This window comes from Paramisgurnus dabryanus, chromosome 5 (assembly GCF_030506205.2).
Source record: "Paramisgurnus dabryanus chromosome 5, PD_genome_1.1, whole genome shotgun sequence".
Classification (NCBI taxonomy): domain Eukaryota; kingdom Metazoa; phylum Chordata; class Actinopteri; order Cypriniformes; family Cobitidae; genus Paramisgurnus; species Paramisgurnus dabryanus.
In genome coordinates, this window is record NC_133341.1 from 28866964 (window position 1) to 28889993 (window position 23030).

A 23030-nucleotide genomic window follows, 5' to 3' on the forward strand; every position below is an offset into this window, starting at 1 on the left:
AAGATTCACACTGATTCAGTAAAGCCCTGATTCGCAATGATTTAGTCAAGTTCAGATTCACACCGATTCAGTATAGCTCTAATTCAAATCAATTAAGTAAAGCCCTAATTCATACTGATTTAGTAAAGCCCTGATTCACACTGACTTAATCAAGTACAGATTTACACTGATTCATTCAAGTTCAGATTCACACTGACTTAGTCAAGTACAGATTCACACTGATTCAGTCATTTGAGTTGACTAACTCTTTAACTATGTTAGGTCAGAATGCATGAAATACCGTTACCCCCCCCCCAAAGCACAAAAAGACACAGGAACCATAACACATTAGTCTGCATGTGTGCTCCAACCAGAGTAAGGACTGCATAACTGGGAACCAGATGGTTTCACTAAGGTCCTTTATGCTATGGGCTACTCATTGGTCCTTACAGTGGACTTAAAATACTGTATTTACTGTAAGTGATAAAAAACTAAGCTGTGGTAATTATGACTCCCTTTTATCTCTCGAACCATTTCCTATCCCTTCTCTACCATTACTGTCAAGAAAAGGCCAAAAATATTTCACAGAGGAGAGAGAGAGAGACAGTCAGTGAAAACAAGAAGCTGAGATGGTTATATTTGTTCTCCTTCACCATTAACCGCATGCTGTGCGGCTTAACCACAGCTCTGCCCGAATAATCTGACAGACGCTGATACACTGCTGTCACATTTAGATGTGCACACCTCACTGGCCATTTCCAGAAACAGCAGACGTGCGGTAATAACAGGGATGGCCACATTAATCCGGTCATCACCGCGGAAAGCCGTCAACACTCTGGGACAGGCGCAAGATCACACATGGCTTTGCGCTCCCCTGCCCCTGTCCATCAAGCTGTCGTTCCTCTGGCAGATATCAGAAAGATATGACCGACTCACCCGTTTGTTCTTCTTGGAGTACGTGTTCTTCAGCAGTCGATCTTTCACTCGCTCCTGGTCTCGCCCGACGCTGGTGGCCAGATCGCTGAAGCCGTTCTCGTCTATGTCAGGGGTCACGTTTTCCTCCACCTCCTTCTGTCGTTTAACCATGATCTCGTCCCATCTTTTCTTTTCCAGTTTTAATGGAGCATGTTTGTTCTAGAAAACAAAAATAGGAAAACAACAGATTAATGGTTTAAATCCCAGAAAAGGCATACAGTAGTGGCCAAACACATTCAGGTGATTTCCTGAACATTTGTACAATATTCGCATTTAATGCCTCCTTTGTAGAAAAGAAAAGAAATTAGTAAAGAAAATTGTAGAAAAGAAAAAAACACAATAAAAAAAACACAATAGTAAAAGAAAAGTGAGTACAGTTCAGCATGTGTTTCATGATAATCTGAAGCAGTTTTTCCCTGCAGGCCTGATATCATTCCCTGTTACAACTCAATTACTGTGCGATTACAAACAAAACTCAACAAGACGGCAATGACAAAACACTGTAATGCTTTGTAAACATGGCCTTGTCTGCTTAAATTGACTGCAGCTACTCGCAAACGGACAAACACATGCTTCTAATTCACAGAATAAAAGCCTAACTGCACCACAGCTGAAATTTCATCAGAAAAACAAGGACAACAAAACACACAGTAAGGTTTTCACACGATTGCGTGCACATGTGTAACCATTTGTGTAGTAAACTGGCTAGTCGAGGTCACATACAGGTCATCCGGGTACTTTTTGCCTACTGTTTTACGAATACTATGAATTCAGACATACTACTCGGCTTTCACCTACTGTATAGACCAATTTCGTGTTTGCAAACAGAGATGACGTTTTTTGTGGGCGGAGCCAAACTGGTTGCAGAAAGTGACTGCTCCGCAGTAGGGTTGTGAAGTGTTTTAGCATTAAACCGTGATTTTTATGGATCCGGTGTTTTGTCGAAGTCTGATTCCTTTATGTTTCCCTTTAGTGCAATGTTTCTTATAGCGTTTTAATCACATTACGTTTATTTTTTTAGATAGATAAAAAGTTTAAATGGCTTGGCTACTGATATGCATGTATGTAATGTATATGTATTGTTCTTTTTTGCTAAATCAAATATTTTTACAGTCTGAATCGCTAAAGTACATGTAAAAGCAATACTATCATGTATTATATATAATAGCGTTTATTAAATATTTCATAATTTTCCTGTTTTTTATTATTTCTTCCTTAATAAATTATAATTGTAACATGATAAAAACGCTATAAGAAACACATGGAGGGAACAGACTTCGACAGAACACCGGACATCTTCTCTACTTATTTTCTATTCTAATTATTAAAAGATTTCCAGATGATTTCCTCACTCCATTCTGTCCGTTTAAGGGCTTATTGTAATCATAAACACCTACGTTTATCTTCAAATGATGTCTTTGACGATGGTATTCTATAAAAATGAAAGCCATCTTTTTTGGCATTCTTATTCTGACACTTAACAGCACAACCGGACATTTTCCAGTGAGTTATCTTGCTCTTTTCACTCGTGTCTAATTCATTTCCACTGTTTTTCTGCAACCGCATTGCGCGCGCAGCTTGCAGTGACGTAACTGTGACGTCTACTCTAAATTGGTCTATAGTAGGGAATTAGGCGGTTGTGTACACATTGCTTTATAACCTGGTTATTAAACACACAGTCCTTCTACAAACTCAGCACTTATTAGTTGAATCAGCGTAACGGAGTCAGGCTGTCCAGGAACCTTAAAAAAAACAAGAAACGTTTTGAAAGCACCATGTGTTCACACTTTTCGGAGGAATCAACCTATGAATATTTTATTTTTAGCTGTCAATGCGAATTAAACTGAAAAAGGAAAATGTTTCAAGCAATGTTTTAAACTCATTAAACACTGTGCTTAAGTATCACAGGAAGAATTGTATGCCATTGGCGTTAGCATACTAGATTTTGCTGTAAAATTCATGGCTTAAACAGATTTTTGCATAGATCCCATCATGGTTTAAATGGAGCACGTAATAAGCTTCAATTACGAAACCCACTGTGTCCTATACATGCTCATCTTTCTCAGACAAAGAAGGGAAAGGACGAAAAATGTAACCTGACAAAAGAAATAAAGAGAAAATCTTACGCCATCTGGAAAGATTTGGCATTTCAAATGGTTGGCAAACACTGGACCATGTGGATTGAATTATAACCGCTCGCTCCAGTCGACCACAAAGAGCAAACACAAAATCCACTGAGATTTGGTGGGATAATACAAAGAAAGTGACCTTATTCCATCCCACCACATTTTCCGAAATCACCTGCATCTGTTAAGAAAACATTTCCTGAAATCTGGCAACCTGGATCATTGCAACAATATCTGGCAACCTAAACCTAATCAACACAGGAAGTTTGCGGTTACACTGCTAACTCTTAACTTCCACCGTTCCTCTCTGTCCACTATTTATTTCACAAAAACCGAACACAAAAACAAACCTGAGTGAGTCCGTGATAAAGCCATTAACTGTGTTATTTATATCTGTTACATTTTTTTTGTTGTAAAACTATAAATATAAACTGGGAATCAACCACCCAAATTTATAGAAAATATACTGAATTAAAAAGAAAATAAATATAATAAAGTCGTCACAAAATAATAGATATCAATAGTTAAGAGGAGTTAACCTGATCTCTCTTTGAGCGACCACAGTAGGAGACAAGAGAGAGATTAAATATTGATCAATTTTCACAGTGGCTTTCTCTATATTAAGACGTTCAGGATTTTCAATACAAGTTTTAACAGATGTAGCCGTTTCAACTCTATACTTTTGTTAAATAACATGTTGTAGGTAAACATGTCAAAATAATTCAGGTTCCATCAGTTTATGTACTAAACAAACAGTAATAACTCACTTAAAGGATGCGATATAAGACATGAGTAACAATAATGCTTTGTGTGTAAAATCTATTTAATTTATATATATATATTAGGGCCGGGCCTAGATTAAAAAAATTAATCTAATTAATTAGAGGCTTTGTAATTAATTAATCGAAATGAATCACATATAAATATTTGACCTGAGAACAATGAGAAGTTATTTTTTCACATGGATTTTTAGTATACCATGAATAATGACTGAATACATAAGCTTAAGCAAAAAAATATTGTTTATTTTTGTTCAACCAAGTCGTTGTACCCGGAGTCGGGCTAACGTCCACGATAGCTGCTATATGGTTTGCATTGAGATGATACTTGAGGCTCGATGTGCTGCGGTGATATGTCAATTTCTTGTTGAATAGCTTACACACAACCATGCTCTAATCGACGCTTCCATCCGTTCGTTTTTTTATAAAAAAAATTCCCATCCACGGGGCCAACCAAAGCGATCTCATCAGCTTCTTCGTTCATGTTCACTGTGGTTTGTTGTTGTCTAAAGTCATGAACGCTAGTTGTTGCTCCAGTATAATCGGTCCGCCGAAACTCATCCAATGAGAAATGTTCCGCGGTGCACAAATAAGTGCCATTAAATTGCGTTAAAAATGTTTAACGCGTTATTTTTGTGTAATTAATTAATCTTAATTAACGCGCTAAAGATATATATATATATATATATATATATATATATACCCATATCGCGTCATTATCACAAAGTATACAGTCCTCGCAGTCCTAACACAAAGTATACACTTTTATTTTGTTTCATATTGTTGACTATTTCAAACTGATTTTTAAACATAATAAATAAAAGATAAATTATGGTTCAGTTGTCGATTACGGATCCAGAGCTGATAGTTTACAATTCACCCTGTGCAGCATTTGAACGCAACCTTTTAGTCACCTGCTCAGATCTTTAACCTCTTGGGTACAAAATTACAAGACAATCAATAGCAGCTCTATCTCACATTTATTATAATTTCTTTGCTATGAAAAACAATTACTAAAAGATAAGTAGCTGTTAGTGGTATCGTTTAACATATAACCTGAGATTACAACACATCATGAGACAATAAAGAGAAATGTCTCAAAGGTTTTGTTTCCCTGTGTGTTGTGATTATTCCAACAGTTTTGTTAATTTGCCCTAAATTGGAGTCAATGAGAAAGACAAGCAATAAATTATAAGAGTGATGCTTTAACAAAGCCTTTAACCCTGAATTCCCAGGCATGACTGTAAGAATGTGTCAAATCGACTTATAGGTCAACTGTCAACAAGGCTTCATCAGAGAAACACAAGCACTATCTGACACCACACAAGAGTTGCATTAAGAGAAACAGCATGTCAAATGCGAGAGAGAGAGAGAGAGAGAGAGAGAGAGAGAGAGAGAGAGAGAGAGAGACCCCATTTACAGAGCACTTTGGTCCCAGAAAATTTCCGTAAAATTGGCAGAGAGGCTTTTGTGTGAAGACAAACACGTCCCATAAATGTTCTGGGTTCGCTTCTGTAAAGAGGACCTAGTAACATTGGCGTAACATTCACGAAAAGCATTCTGCGTGAACAAGACGCAGAAACAATGCCGTAGTGAGGATGCACATGTCATCGCAACTAGAAGTTATGGTTCAGCTCTTTGACACAGGGATTTAAACGTAGATCAACATTCACAACGAGAAATGCATGCAAACTGGACTAAAACAGAGATCAGGGAGTTCGTCACTATCCATGCTGAAGCTGAGATCATTCACCAGCATGACAGAACAGCGCATCACGCGCTCCTTATGATCTTGTCATCATGAGACAAAATCACAGATTATTAGCAAACTTCAGACGCTGTGGAAAAAACTACCAAGTGCAGGACTTTAAATACGTCCCGTGGCTTCACGGGATCTTTACGGTATGTGTGTGAAAATTCCGGAAAATCATTGGCAGTGTGAATGAACCAAATATCAAACAATTAGACGCATTTTCCGTGTATGTTCCGTAATGTCTGTGTGAAAAGGGGATAAAGAGAGACAGAAGGATGAATAGTGAATAGATGCTGAGAATAAAAAACACTGACTGGTATTTAAATGGAGCGCAGAACCATTTGAAAGCCCTACGCCCCCAGAATTTCTCTGCCTGTTCATGCACACCAAACTTTATACTACAATCTGCTTTCCTAAAAACCGCCACAATATCATGCTTATTCTGTAACCAGGACCTATTTAAGTCCCAATCTTTATGCCATTACCACATCTGATTTTAAAAAGTAAAGTGTGTATTTCTTCCTTTAATTTAATGTGCAGAGACAACTGTAAATACATCATTAGTAGCAATAAGGTAGATTTTACAAATCAGTGTAAACACTGTGCCTCTAGGGGAACATTTAAAGGCACACTCCACTTATTTGAAAATAGACTTATTTTCCAGCTCCCCTAGAGTTAAACATTTGATTTTTACTGTTTTGGAATCCATTCAGCTGATTTCCGGGTCTGGCGCTACCACTTTTAGCATAGCTTAGCATAATACATTGAATCCAAGCGTGCCGCACAAGCCCTGAAAAGTAATGCCAAAATGTCTCGATCGCCCCCCAGTGACTGGTCCCAGTATAGGTCATAAACCCCGCCTCCCTCATGTTATTCAATGGGACTTGAGACCAACTAAACAATTTAATTACACTTCAATTATCTTTTTTTCAAGCTGGTTCTGTCATTTACTGTAGTTTTTATCACGCTGATGTAAAGTGTTTGGTTTTAAAATAAGTTTGTTTTTAGTTAGTTATTTAATGCTATAAAAACGGTGGTGTCACATCATTATTGACAGCTGTGATATGCGCATTCTGCGAGAGCGAGGGCGGGGCCTTGATTTCGCGGCTTTACTTCCTGCTCACTACTGCGCAGGACTGGTCCCGAAATCGCTACTGCGCAGACTCAAGACGTCAGCGCCGTATCGGGATACTGGCGGCTTCACTTTTCACCAATGGAAGAGAGTGAATGGGAGTCGTCCATCTTTTTTTACAATCTATGATTGAATCTGATTAGACTATCCCTTACAAAAATTAACCATGGTTTGACTACACTTAAAACAACAACAAAAAACATGGTTACTGTAGTATTCAGTGTTGGGGAAAGTTACTTTTAAAAGTAATGCATTACAATATTAAGTTACTCCCCAAAAAAAAGTAACTAATTGCCATACTTAGTTACTTTTCATGGAAAGTAATGCTTACGTTACTTTTAAGTTACTTTTGCGTTACTTTTTCTTACTTGGCTGAGGCTTGATCTCTTTCAGGCCTTGCAGGTGTTTTTTATGATCGCAAAAATGTCAAGCTCTGGCCTGCCATCCCCGTTTCTGATTCAAACTGCTCCCGCTCGTGCGCACAGAGTGCGTTATTCTACGTTAATATGTTCAGTTTCATTTAGTACATTTTTTATTTTTAAATTGAATTAATTAAAATAAAAGTAACTCACATTACTTTTTTTAAAAAGTAACTCAAATATTAATGTGTACATTTATAAAGTAATGCGTTACTTTACTCGTTACTTCAGAAAAGTAATATTATTACGTAATGCACGTTACTTGTAATGTGTTACCCCCAACACTGGTAGTAATAATAAATGTCTAGTCTAAATCACTGTCTAGTTTTACTCAGATTTTAATGTATTTTTAATGCTTTCGAAAATGGTGCTACTCTCAAGGTTAATGTTTGTCTCCTTTTAGTCTCTAGACTACAAAGTGTGACTTAAAACACAGCTGGGACTTTGATTCCAAAAATGGGGGTTACATTTGTCTTGCTTTTGATTAAATAAAAGCAAAATTTGCTTTAAGTTGTCTGCCGTTTGTACTTATTGCTTTTCTTAATAAGTGGGGGGGATCGGAAAAAAACGGAAGTCGAATTAAAAAAATAAAATCGGAGATTTTATTTTTAGGCCAAATCGCCCAGCACTAATTTACAAAGAGGATTGCGTGTATGTATGAATCGAGATCGTGATTCTTTTTCGATTTATCGTGCAGCCCTAATAGTAACCACAAAATAACCATGGTTTTAACAACCACGGTTTTCAAAAACCATAATTAAACCATTTTTAGTGTAGTAAAACACTGGTTTTGCTGATAGTAATCAATACACACACAAAAAAAATGGTAACTAACTACACTTTTACCACAACAAAACCATGGTTAATTTTCGTAAGGGAACACATTATGCAATGGACTTATATCTTCAAGAATTTGAATGTCCTTTTAACAAAACCTCTACCTGTCTCTCTAGTAAGCCAAAATCGACAAGCATTAACTCTGTAAACCCCATTAAAGATTTTATAGGATAAGCAATTAAGAGCTTTCTGTCTGGGAAAAGGTCAACTTTATTCAGCAACAAATCCTTAGACACACCGTAATACAGTGCCTTAGTTACAACTGATATACTGTATCTGGCAACACAGTAGCTTTGTATAACACTAACCTGCCTGCATTATCAACCCACCACTATACATTGAAATCCGTTATTGTACCGCATATTGTAGTTTCATAGCAAATGATAAAACACACAGTGTACTGTAAGTGGGTGTTTATACTTCCTTAAAGAGTTTAATTCTAAATGTGCAACTGGCAAAAACATATCTGCCAAAATCAATTAGCTTGTGGGAAATTTCCCACCCCAGCAAGCCTCAACCTGGAAATGAAGCCAATACACTGCTGCTGACGGCCAGGAAAAGAGAGAGAGAAAGAGAGATTTGTTACAACACTTCAGAAATATTTATCCGTGCTCTGTGGGCAGCGCATGGATTTATGTGTATATGGTGAGCTGTTTCTGCACACGCTCAGATCGGTGGGATAAATCACTGCGTTAACAAGCAGAGTTAAATTGCATTGATTTAGCAGAGCGTTCGACAATGTGTTGGCAGTCTGTGCAAATGAATGGAGTTGTCAGCTCTTATACACACACACACATACACACACACACACACACGTTAATTAAGTCACATTGAAAGCACTATTAACAGTGACTCGCACAGCAGAGCTTTGCTATAACCACGAAACTCTGGCAGAACATTAAAAGACTATGTGTGAATATATATATATACCTCTCAGCGATACATTCATTATCTGTGGGCTTTAGGCGATAAAACCAAGTATGAAACTTATGCATGTATAAGGCACATAACCTGTTATCGTAAAAGTTTGGACTTAATGACAGATTGCAAGTTCATGGGGGAGAAAAGTGAACATAGCACTTAAATACTTGATTGACCATTGCAACCAATCTCCTACAATGCACTAGTTTCACATCTGTTTTTATCACTTTGCAATCCCTTTCGTCTCGCAAATCTTGATAACACTACAATAAGTTTGTATTTCTTAATTAAAGGACAATCCCAAGTTCCCGACAAACATTGTATGTGGGTCCTATGTTGGCAACATGGGTTCCATGTGGGCATGGGCTTAACATGGGCAATATATGTGGGTCTCATGTGGGTTTCACTATGTGGATCACATATGGCTTTGCCCATGTGGGATGATAATATAGGACCGTCACAGGACCTATGTGGACAACAGGCCCGGTACTAGGCTTGCTGGACTGGGGGGGCAGTCAGGATTTTTGGGTGGGCAGCCATTTCTCGACTAAAATTATGGATGTTTCAATCCAATATTACTTTGCATGTCTTATAATAAAAGGCAATTTATATGTCCTTTTGCATGTTCAAATTTTAAAAGTAGATGCAATTAGATTAATGATTTATAATGTTATAATGATTACACTTGTTTGACACATTTAGTCACAGTTAATGAAATCAGGCAAGCAGGTGATATAAATATAAAGCTGTACATATAGCTATATTTTATTAATGTTTACACTGCATTTAATCTATTATTTCACTTATAGATAAATTAAAGCCATTCTTATACCTACCCTACCCAACCTACCCTGCCTTTATTCTAAATAAACACTTGTTAGGAACTTTATTTCCACTTCTCAAACATTTTCTTCATTTCAAATAATGTATTTTCAATGTGATATGTGATAAGCTATATTGTCATTAATTCCTGACCCTATCATTGCTGCTGCAGCAACCTCAAATATCACAACAAAGCACAATGCTTTAAATAATATATTGTTGCATCATGTAAGCAATTTGACATGCATGACAAATTCGTCAAAGGTTATCCTGTTTGCCTATAACAGCACCAGACAAAAGCACAAGCCCTAAAATACTGTAAGTGTGATTTGCGACGAGACCAAAGATAAATCTCACTGCTTTGTTCATAACACAGCAAATTAGATATTATAATACAACGCAACATTATAAAATACAACGTTTTACCTTACGATGACCTTGGGGAGTGAAAGCTCCCCTTGAACTTAAAAGTCTGTAGATTTTTGCATGTGAAGTTTTTCTCAAACGCCAGCTGAATGAGCTGACGAATGACGATGACAAAACCGCTAAAATTTGATTTTAAAACTGCACTGCATGCGATGCTCAGCTGTTACAATACTGTATATTTACTGTATAACCATCTTATATCATTTATATCTACTATATAGTATGCCACAACCAAACTGCATATTCTAATTTTAATAAACAGAACTACGTCTAAAACAAACACTTTAAATGCTGCTGGAGACTTGCCATTGGCTGTTGTATTTGCATGAATAAATAATGAGGTGAGTCTAAGAAAGGATAAGGGGCTATTTTGGGAATGTTTTACTATAAAAAAAGTTTTAATTTAATATGTGTTGGGTTATTACGTTTATGTAATACTAAATTGCATTGTTTTTGATATATATTTTAAAGATGCGTTTTTTTTTAGTTACCGTCATAGAGAACAGTAGTACTTTTCCTGTGATTTAAATACTGCTGAAAAGACCTCCAAGGTGTGAATAAGCTAATCAGACGATAGTGGGCGGGAGCTGTAAAGAAGATGCTTTTTGTGTAAAGAGACTCCCTTATTTTAAGGTTGGCTGGACATTTTTGGGGGGGCACCAGCCCCCCTGTAGACCCGGCCCTGGTGGACAAAAATAATTTTTATGCTTGAAATACATCTTTTAACTCTTAAAATGATTACTTTTGGTTTACTGTCACTTTTATACAAAGAGCAAATAATATCACATATATATATATATATATTATCTGATCAGTATAACACTTTTTAAATAAAAAGGCATTATTTTCTATGATGACATTTAATTTTGATACAGTTTTTTACTTTTTACTTTTTTATTTTTCATTTAAATTTATGTTTTGTGATGTTATAGATGAATAAACAGTTGAATATTTATGCTGAAAACTGATATTTACCAAACTGAAATTATGTTGCTTTTATCGGTTATCAAAAAAAATCAAATATAATATTTGATTTATTGTAATATAATATTTGGCATTAAGCGTTCCAAAAAATGCATTGAAATAATATGTTACACTGTTTTCTGATATCTACATAGAAGGTATGTGACTTTATTAAGTGCAAAAATTATCCAGATGATGGTTTTACATGTCCATTTGAAGAGTTTCGTTGCAAAACAAGATAACGCCGTTTTTTTATTTTTCAGAAATCTCATTTTTTGGTTGTGCATTCCAATTAATATCAATTCAACTGCAGTTGTTTGTTTTGATTTAAACCTTCATTACTTTTTAAACAGTACATTGTGAAAAATGCTGTCATTATTCTTTTACATATCCATGCATAAAATTGGGGAATATAATTACTTAATTTTAAATATATATATTTTTTACAATTGTGAATAAATATTATTATTTTAAATATTGAGTAAATTGTGGTCCCTTACTGTGTAGCGATGCGTGTTTATTTTTAAAACTAAAACAAACGTTTGTATTTTTAAAAGTTCTGTCACATTTCATAAAGTTTATTGAGTTGTATCACATGATTTTCGGTTGGCGAGCTTCAAAAAGGTCACGTGATTTCCATTGATGCTCACTGGTTTTTCCATTGGATTGTGGGAATTTTTAGGAAACGAACATTCCAGTGCACTGGAAGGATTTTGCAATTGAGACAGCCCTTAAAATGGCCGACTCCCTGATCAGTGCCCTGACTACTGAACAAGGGAGCTGATTGAGACATACCCTTTGTTTTTAGCATTGCAACAATATTGTACTTAATTTAATGTGTAATTTAATGTTGGGGGCGTAAGGGTTGGGGTTATTGGTGTACACATTTTTTTGTATGGTTTTTAAACCATTGTTGCCTGACGTTAGGGTTAGAGTTGGGTTTGGGTGAGGATGTCATTTTATGTAACAGAAAGTTGTTCTAACCCCAAACCTAAGCAACAATTGTAAGGAAAAACAGTTGAGTAACCAATACGTGAAACTGACACGAAAAAGAAATGCGTGGCATGGGCACGTAAAATGGTGGAAATATGTGACAATGCCACGAAAAACTGAGCAAAATAACGCATGACTATTTCACGTATTTTGTGAGATCAGGCTGTAAATTTCTTAAACTTTGCGTCTTAGGCAATGTAAACAAGAAAGTGTAAAATATTTTCTGCACCAAATCCAATGCCACAATTTCATTATTAGGGTTTAACCAAACATTTTATGTTTTGCTCGCCTGGTCAGACAAGTACTTCAGATTTTTAGTCAGCTTGGCAACGTTTTAACTGGTACTGAGGCAAAAATGTTCACTCAAAAAATGCTGTGTATGGCTAGATCAAATACAGACAAATTCAATTGCCCAATTATTTGGTTTGTGCACATTTAAACCAACCATAAACTGAAAAACCCTGCGTTTCTAAGAATGTAAAAGCAAAATTATGTATTCAGCAATTGTAGGAGTATTTTATAGACTCTGTTTAAAAGAGTTCATATAGACAAATTTATGTGCAGAAAATGGGTTTTCAAGACAGCAGCCAGTGAGAGGTGAATGTAGTTCAGGTTTCTGCATCACCCCTCATTAGTACATCAAGCTGGTTCGGCTCAGAGGAGCTCTGTCTATTTTTCCTCCACACCTCTATCTGCACTTCTCTGTGTAAGTGACCAAGCAGGAGGCTTGTGGTTCCAAGTCATTAAAAAGCATCCAGAGACCCGAGATGGCCCCGAGTTTTGCCTCATTACTTGCAATTCCCCACGGAGCTCGGCAGAGAATCCCTATCTGAAACATTTCCTCCACTCGAGCCCACTTCCATGACTCTCCCCGTCTCATCTATAGTGAATCCACTGAATCAGCTCCTCGAGTTACCGCCAGGGCCGACCGTGACGCTCTCTGCCTCACAAAAAAGCTTTGATTTAACAGCTGCTTTCCTGAAGACAGAGGCATGGAAACTTACACCAAGTTCATTGACTGTGCTGAATTTTTACAAGGATCAATTCAGTTATTCGATATCAAGAGTTATTCTTGATTCTGGATTTTACTCTTTGTATCAATCTGTTTGTGTTTTTGTTTTTGCTCAAACAAAACGACTTGATATACAGAAAAATGTATAAATTAGCCACCACCCCTAATCCCAATGTCAAAGGATGCAAAAGCAGATTGTAATAATAAATGCAATACAAATTCATACAAATTATGCTGCGTGCACACCGCCAGCGACTAGCTAGAAGCTTGGCGACATCTGCCAAACTTTGCCGACAGGAAGTAGGCGTGTCAAGGCTTGACAAAAAAGAAAACAGTTCAGCTTTATGCAAATGTCGAGCGACTATCGGGAGCGACTACCAATGTAAGCAAAGTAGTGGAGTTCACAGTCATTTACTGAGAGCACAGTTAACTCTTTCCCCGCCATTGACAAGTTATCTCTGACGAGTTATTGACGAGTTATCTGCTATATATTTATAGAAGACATTTTTCCTGGAAATTTTGTGAAAAATCACAATAAATGCTTTTTTTCCAAAAACTTTTGGCGGGAATGAGTTAAGGGCCACTCACATTATAACGATAACTATAATGATAATTATATTAGCATTCACACCACTGGAAGATAACTATACTAATTCGCTCGCGAGGCTCAGTACTGAACTTGCGGATATCAGGGGCTGTTTACACTTGGTAATAAGATGTGTTTTCATCGATCGGATCACAAGTGTACGAGAGAGACACATTACGTTTACACCTGGTATTTAAATCCGTCCCTTTTGTCCACTTTCGACCCCTTCTGTCCTGAATACTGTGAGGGGGTGGTCTATGAGACGGTGGGCGAGTCTCTCTGCTGTCATTTAAACGCAAGCGGGAAATTATGAGTTTATAGACGGTTTCATTGGACGCACGTGATACACGTCTGGATCCGAACCTTACTTCCGGTTTCATTTTTTTAATGGTCTGACTAGTTACTAAACTGATCTCTTGAACAAATGCCGCGTCGAAAATAACAAATGTGTTGGTTTCCTAGGTTATCTATGTGTTGTTGTTTTGCTTGTTATATAAATAAACTACGTTTAAAGAACTTTGTTGTTATTTATTCTAGGCGAAGTTAACCGGAAGTTACGTGCGGACCGCGACATCTGCTTGTTTATGTTGTTACTGCTGAAACCGTCTATAAGGACGCAAACTAATATTATGCCGTAGTCCACTGCTTGTTTAGCAAGTAAACGTGCTGCAGAGTGTTTCGTACGTGTGTATGTAAGAGCTTTCTCTGAATTTTCAGCGCAATTGATGAAATAGGATCGCGCAACTTTCACACGCTTTCAAAACAAACTAACGTACGGAGAACACCCGCAGTAGTTTTATCAATGAAAGGCTAAAAATAGCGCTGTTCACCGTATGTTCACGCCAGAAGTCAAAAAAGACGTAAAACTTGTGTTTAATACCTCAGATTAGATAAATGGGCTGAGAGAAGGCGGTCGCGCGTGGCTGTTCGAACACATTCAACCACATATGCGTTCCGCAACTCCAAAGCGATCCGATTGAAAGTGGTTTCGACTACCTCTGGATGTCGTTGAAAGTGGTCGAAAGTGGACGCGTTCAAAATGTTTTGAACACCGTTTACACCTGGCATTAACATCGTCCACTTGTGATCCGATCGACGAAAACGCATGTTAATGCCAAGTGTAAACAGCCTCTCATTTACCTTCAATGGCATTAACTAATATCGCATATTACCTTGAATAAAAACGTTGTAATTGTTTACACATCATTAAATGTATACATATGCTGTTCATGTTGCATTTACACAGAGGATAATCAGCAGATGTCCTCAACACGCCGTGTTTGCATAACTCTAAACAGTGAATCTAGTAGTTTGTGTAATCTAATATCTTACCTTTTGGCGTAGTCAAGTAGAATAAAACGCATTTCATAGTCAATTTCACAGCAACTGCAACGGCGACTTTGAATGTGGTAATAAGTCACACTTCAAAAAATCATTACATTACTGCACAAGAGCTTCAAAAATATGAATAGGGAGTGTAAAAAAATTGCCTACACGGTGGATAATTGTAGGCTTTTGAATGAGGCTTTGCCAACTATTTGTCAAACATTAGTCCAACATACCAGAACATTTTGATCCATTGTTAATTTAATAGCCATAACAGTGGAAGCCCTCCAAATGATCCTACAAACCACGTTGAGCCCAATAAAAACACCAGTGAAAATTCACCAGCTAGCTATAGAATACATTTAATAAATTGCTTAATAAACTGCAAGATGAAATTTACTGCAGAAGAACCAGATGTTATTTTGAATACATAGATGACTGTTCCACTGGGACGAGCGTTGCCAGATCCGTGTAACAAAACCAGCCCAATTGCCATTCAAAACAAGTCCAAAAGTATCCCAATGACTATTCACAGCCCAAATACAAACAACCAATGAACCAAATCCATCTCTAACCTGCAGAAAAACATCAACCTGCCAAAACAATTCAGCCCAATTCAGAACTCCGCTGAAAGGCACAGGACTTGGCACTGTGCTGACTGGGACCATTTTTGTTTTATCATCACATCTGATAAAGTAGACTGATTTTACCATTCAGACACAACGTAGACTACTTTATTTTGGACTCCACAACACTGCAGTATAAATAAAGTAAATAATACAGTATTTGCATTTATGATATTTATATATATATATATATATATATATATATATATATATATATATAATTATTATACACAGTACACACATATATGACATAAACAAAAACTTTTATTCTGAAAGCGATTAGTCGCAATAAATCATTTTGCATCCCTACTACAGCGGGGAAAATAAGTATTTGACACATCTGCATTTATATCAGTAAGGGGCTTTCTAAGTGGGCTGTTAACACAAAATTTCCATGCGATGTAGCCATCAAGCCAAATATTGAGTTCATACAAAAAAATCCGAACATTTAAGTATACAAGTTGAGTCATAATAAATAAAGTGAAATGGCAGGCTACATCTGGTGGAAATTGTGTGTCAATAGCCCACTTAGAAATCCCCTTAATGATAAAAATGCCGATGTTTCAAATACTTATTTTCCGTGCTGTATAAATAAAAAAGCACCAAATAACAAAAATATAATAAAATATAAGATGAGCTGGATTTCATTCGTGTACGTGTCTGCTTCGTAACTTTTAAACATCCTGCATTCAACAAAAGCGAAACGCCTTCATTGGACATTTTATCGAAAGATACAGTAAAGCGATATGCACCCGCAAGAACGTATTTTAGGTTATGCAGAAATGTAGAGTAAGCCTGGGGTCATTTGAAAATTCATGGATAACAACAATTATATTTTAGCATTAGAGATACTACTGTGACTAAAGAGCTTACACATACTGATGGATTAACCATTACACAAACATAAAAATGATTTTACTTTAGGGAAGCTGTGGCACAAACCTTACATTTGGTGGTGAACAAATAAAGTAGTTAAGCACTTTATATAATGCATTAATATGACAAAGCCAACTAATTCTAACCTAAATGTCACTATCAATGCAATGAACCTGTCTGTTTGATACATTTCATCATACTATATCTTTAAGAGGAATCAGAAAGCAAGGCAAATTTAGCCCATGCTTGACTACAGCTAAGAGCCCAGTGTGACGTCCTGCGGTGACTGTGTAACTGTTTCCTACTGTGTGGATCTTCATTGTGAAGACTGAGCTCACAGGCAAATGACAGTGACACTGAAAAACAATCAGGCCAGAAAAACATAAAAGGAGCTGCAGTTTGTAAGGCCATTACTGTCAAACTGACTGAGCCTTACATAACTGCACTCATCCTTAAGTGACTCAAACATGTGATTTGAAGTTTGGAGGTCATTTCTAAATCACAGGGCATGCTTTACGTTCAATGTGTACTTAGATTCAGAGCGTAAGCGATACCTCAGTCTTGAAGTGATGCTCGCACTGAATTTATGCTCTGGACAGAGATTGAAGATGCATGATGGTCAATGGACATTCACCTGTGCTCTTAAGTGAATGGAAATGCGTGAAGTAACAGCAAAAAAGTCTAATTTCTTATAACGTCAAACCCATGTCTTTGGCATGAATCACATTATATGCTCTACTACTGTAGATGAACTACAGAAACTGCCATGCACTTTGTGAAATACTCCTAGGGCGCATTCATTTTATTAGGGATGCTTCGATCGATCGGCCGCAGATCAGTATTGGTCTATAACGGCATTACATGACTCGATCGGTACTCGCTAAATTTGCCGATCTCATAAACCGATCTTTCTGTTTACTTTTGTTATCATAGGGCTCCTGAATGCGGCTGCAATTAGAGACTAGTATTTTTAGGCAGTGCAAGCATTTTTATAACCCCTTGCTCATGTGTGAGACGTCCAGATTTGGATTTCTCTCTTTGCCTTTACAGAGATATGTGTATTTTCTATGAGGACTCGCTGCAGTCCTAACAGCGCGCCACGTCTTCACATTCCCATCAAACAGCGAACAACACATTATCTATTGCGGAAAAATTGCATCCTCATGCCAAAAGTTCATTATTTTAATTTATGAATTTTTTGATATTTTTACTGAAAACAAGACAAAACTACTAAGAATTTTTTTCTTGAAAATCATTTTTTGCAGTGTAGAGTAAACACTGTGTTTAATTTTCATTACTTTTAACAGACATAATTATTTTTAAAGGCGTATTACATTTCTCTTTGCATAATAAATATTTGTTGTGCTTATTTATTTGATTCTATATTAAAACAATAATATACCTACACTGCAAAAAATTATTTTCAATAAAAAAATTCTTAGTATTTTTGTCTTGTTTACAGTAAAAATATCTAAACATTCTTAAATTAAGATGCGTTTTTTGATAAACAAAACGACCCAAGAAAATAAGTCTAGTCTTTAGACCAAAAATATCAAATTTAAGTGATTTTGAGCATAAAACAAGCAAAAAAAAATCTGCCAATGGGATAAGCACATTTTTCTTACTTTTTTCTTGAATTTAGTGTTTAAGAAGAACGTTCAAGATTATTTTGCTTACCCCATTGGCAGATTTTCTACAAATCTGTAATCGGCATCGGCTGCAAATCTGTAATCGGCATTGACTGCAAAAATCCTGATCAGAGCATCCCTACTAGGGTTGTGCCGATAGACGATAGTATCGTGTATCGACGATCTTCAGACATATCGCCAACGGCAGGCTGTCATGGCGATAGTCAAGACGATAGTTGGCGAATGGTTATTATTATCATAGTTCAACCTTAACATGCACATTGCATGCTTTTCCTCACATGAGGGTTTGTGGGGTTCACTTTACGCGGAGAGCTTGTAAAGAGAAAATTCCTTCTTGCACGTCAATGCACTTAATGCACGCGTCTTGGACTCCTTCAAGCATGTCATGCACGTCATGAGCAGCTGCGCTTCTCTGTCTCACGTGCACGCGCTCTTGCATCTGTCCGAAAACTAAACGTAAACTAAAGTAGTAATCCTTATGTATTTATTCAGTTTAATGCGTTACATGCGAGCTGAGGCAAACTATCCCTTTTGTTTAAATTATATAACCCGCTGCATATTGGCGCCTCTCTCACTCTCGCGGATGTGCAGAGAGCTGCGCTCTCTCCAAAGTCAGATCACTAGGTAGTGTGATATGCATTTCAAGGAGTTGAAGCAATACATCCCTCGTGTTTAAAATATGATTGTGTTTAAAACATGATCGCGTTTCGCTGGACTGATGTGTTTAAAAAGGCACCTCTGAAAGCACCACTGCTTGACATGTGCAGCCTTCTGCAACAGCACTAAACAAATGCATTGAATTGTTTGTTTGTGCATGCGCGTCTGTGTGCGCAGGTCCATGTTTTACATTTATTTGGTAATCATGTTAAATAATCAGGATTATGATTTTTCCCATAATTGAGCAACCCTAGCTTTGACATTTCCTTGCACCAGAGAGGCTGTTCCCTGGCACGCAGGACATTTTAGAGCGCCTGATGACACGCTCGTATTAATAGCATCAGTTTTAAGAAGGTTGCGGTCATGACGGTGTTGCTCTTGTTCTATTTGTCCACCAATCAAGTGAATTGTCATAATAAGTAAAAAAGAAAAAAAAATAGTAACCTCTTGCCCCGCCCCCCGATACTATCGTGTATCGCCGATCTCACAGGCTGACGATAGGACGATCTCAAAATGGGGCATATCGCCCAACACTAATCCCTACATATTATACTTAACCCCACCGAACCGCACCCAAGCACGATTGTCCCCCCTTCATACCCCCCCAGAAGCACACACACACTCACACTGTACTTTGACCAATCCAGTTTCACACTGTACTTTGACCAATCCAGTTTGTTTTATATTTTGATGAACACAAAAAGAAGATATTTTGATAAATGATGGTAAGCACACAGCTGCCGTAACCATAGACTCCCATAGTACATTGGAATTTAATGGGTACCGCCAACATTGACTTATTATATGTTTAACAGAATAAAGAAACGCATACAGGTTTAGAACAACATGAGGATGAGAAAAACAGAATAAAACATTTTGGGTAAACTATCCCTTTAAGTGTAACCCACACTGCAAAAAATGACTTAGTATTTTGGACTTGTTTTCAGTAAAAAAAATCAAACAATTCTTAAATCAATATGTATTTTTGTGATAAGCAACATGACCTAAAAAAATAAGTCTAGTTTTAGACAAAACAAGCAAAAATATCTACCAATGGGGTGAGAAATTTTTTCTTGAATTCTAAGAAAAATGTACGGAGCCCCTAAGGGGACGTGGAGCTATCGCGCGAGCACGTGAAACTATCGCGTGCTCACCTGAAACTATCGCGTGCACACGTGAAAGCGAAAGTTTCACATGCACGCACGATAGTTTCACGTGAGCATGCACGATAGTTTCACGTGAGCACGCAAAAGTTTCACGCGAGCATGCGAAACTAAACTTAAAAATAATTCTGCACATGAAGATTTTGCGTGAGCACATGAAAGTTTCACGTGAGCACATGAAAGTTTCACGTGAGCACATGAAACTAAACTTTAGATTTTTTTACTCCAATGTCACCTTAGGGGCTCAGTAAAAATGTCTAAGAAAAAAGTTAACTTATTTCAAGATTTTTTTTCTCACTCCATTGGCAGATATTTTTGCTTGTTTTAAGCACAAATTCACTTAAATTGTATATCTTTTTGTCTAAAACTAAACTTAATTTCTTAGGTCATTTTACTCATCAAGAAAATGCATCTTGATTTAAGAATGTATAAATATTTGTACTGAAAACAAGACAAATACTATGTAAGAAAGTCATTTTGTTGCAGTGCAGCATCAAACACCTACAAAACTGAAACAGCGACATCTTTAAGATTGCAGCTGGACTATTACAAGAAAAGCTCTATTAACAGAATTGACAAAACCCAAGCTAAGCTAATGTCAGCTGTCTCCCAGTAAGTCAGCCAACAGGGCAACAGCGGCAAGAAACCAAAACTCCACTTGTGAAGAAAAGACTTGTGAGCAACCAGGCAAAACTGTGTGCAGACGTTTAGGCGTGCTTCCAGTTTTTCAACTCTTGTCATATTTTGGAAAGTCTGAGAAAATAACTTACTAATTAATGCCATAAAGTCAGGTGGTGACAATTCTCTGACTCATGGCTCTTCATAGTGTTTATAGGCACTTTGCAGCTAATATAAGATTAAATTTTTCATGCAGTATTGTAAGATACTATAAAAAGAAATTCCTTCAATTTCTAAGCTTGCAATTAGGTTTTATGGTTGAGCAAACATCTTGTCAGTCATTTGTGGTACTTTGGGTGAGCCGTCACCACTGTGGCCTTGAGCAAAACTCTTAAACTGCCTGAGAGATTGTCCTTGTTATAAGTAATACTGCTTTGGATAAAAGCATACGCTCAGTGACTACTTATTACTTATTTCAGGAACAATTACTTTGAGTGACCAAAGCTTAAATGTTGAGCTCAAGGACACAATGACAGAATTACTCTTTGTGGCGCTTAAAAGACAAGTTCGGTATTTTACACTTATAGCCCTGTTTTCAGATTGTTTATGATGAAATAGAACGGTGTTGACTGAAATTTGGACATATGATGCTGGCCAGAGAATTTTGGGGTATTTGTTGCATCACCCCCCACCCTCACAATGGCTGTATAGGTGCACAGGAACAATCCTTCCTAAAATGCATTAAACTTTCGTTTACAAAGACGTGAACTCACCGAGTGGTCAGGGGTGTTCACTGATATGCTCACACAAAAATCGCTGCAAAAGATGCAAAAATAATTTGGTTTTTTTAACCATAAACCACACAAACACATTGTTTTATACCAGATACACAAATTAACATGTTTTTTACCAATGAAATAGGTGCACTTTAAATCTAAGACCTTGTACATGCTAGAACGTCTTAGGTGTTTTTGCATTGTAGTGTCGAAGCTTTCCGAAAACTATGACGCATTTTTAGTCATGTGACGCATACATGTAAACCACTCAACACAAAGCAAAAGTACCGCATTTGTTTTGGCTGTTGTTCAACATGATAGTATTGTTAAAGATGCGACGCATGCCGAAGCATTTTATGTTTTACTCATGTACAGTGACTTAAAGATCTCTTTAATTAAGCACAGGACAAAAATATGCATATTACAAGGTTAAGTACAAGATACAATCCCATCTGTTCAGTTGCATATTTATTGCTTGTATTTGTGTATGACATAGATGATGTGACTCCATGAGAAAAGAGCTACTTGAGGACATCTTCACCTCAAGAAACCCAAACCATCCATATTTTCCTCTCATTCCTACCATACGTTCTCAGGAGAGAAGACCTCTGACCCCGTCTCTCTCTGTGGCCGTGTACAATTTATTCAAACGGGAGCACAACTCTTCTCGAGGGAGACGTAAAAAACCTATTCTCCATCTGAGGCTCACAGATCCCTCCAGACAGATAAACTCATTCTGTAGTCAAAGTGGAGTTTATTTGATCTATGTGTCCTCCAAAAGCCCGGGTACGTTTCAGGTAGCCGGCATGAGCAGATTGGGAAAATTCTGTACGGAGGCGAAGTCATAGCCCAGCATGCAGCTGCGCCCCAGGGTGCAGTGAAAACTAACTTCTGTGAGATCTCCGGTTCTTCACGCTGCATATCCGAGGAAGCCTTCCATTTATCGTTATTGCATTTGAACATATGCCAAAGTCAATCTGGTAATAAAGGATTCTTTCATTGCCAAATTACAAATCTTGGATGGTTACCTGCTGAGCTTCCAGGGTGTTATATGCACCGCCTGTCAGAAACGGATGCTTTGCGGGTATCTAAAAGCAAATTATTTAGAAGGTGACCTGCAGATGTTCCTGACAAAGTGAGACTATGATCTCTAACTATGCCTTTCTTTGTAAGCCTGTCATGTTTCAAGTCTGATATCTGATAAAATGGTAAGCATGCCAGTAAGAAGATTTATAAAAAATCATACATACAGTATGGACTTTTCAAAACAGACAGAAAATATATTTTGGCATAACCAACTAAAATCCGTTTAGTTGTTCGTCTTTCGTCTAAACCGGACAGAAAGTAGCCACTAAATCACAATATTTTTACAAACAGAATCCAAATGCTCTCACAAAAATCAGATAAAAATAGGATTTTGAGAAAAGCCTTTCTGTCTGAGAGATCAGACTGTATTTAATAGAAGCAGTTATCAGATATGGAGGATGGGACAATAGTACTGACAATTGTGTACAGATGTGTGAAAAATTTAAATTTCTGATCTGGATGTTGTTCCTTGCTGTCTTTTTCTATTAAATTATTATTAGGGCTGGGTGATATTGACCAAAATTCATATC

General features: G+C 37.1%; 1 protein-coding gene across 10 annotated transcripts in view; it reads right to left on the bottom strand.

Annotated features, from left to right (window-relative positions):
- fbrsl1 (fibrosin-like 1) overlaps positions 1-23030 on the bottom strand; it is a 409906-nt gene that overhangs the window by 309438 nt on the left and 77438 nt on the right. For all 10 annotated transcript variants that reach the window (XM_065250822.2, XM_065250824.2, XM_065250823.2 and 7 more), the window contains exon 2: positions 916-1113. In XM_065250822.2, coding sequence (XP_065106894.1) covers positions 916-1113 — 198 coding nt within the window. The remainder of the gene's footprint in view (positions 1-915; positions 1114-23030) is intronic.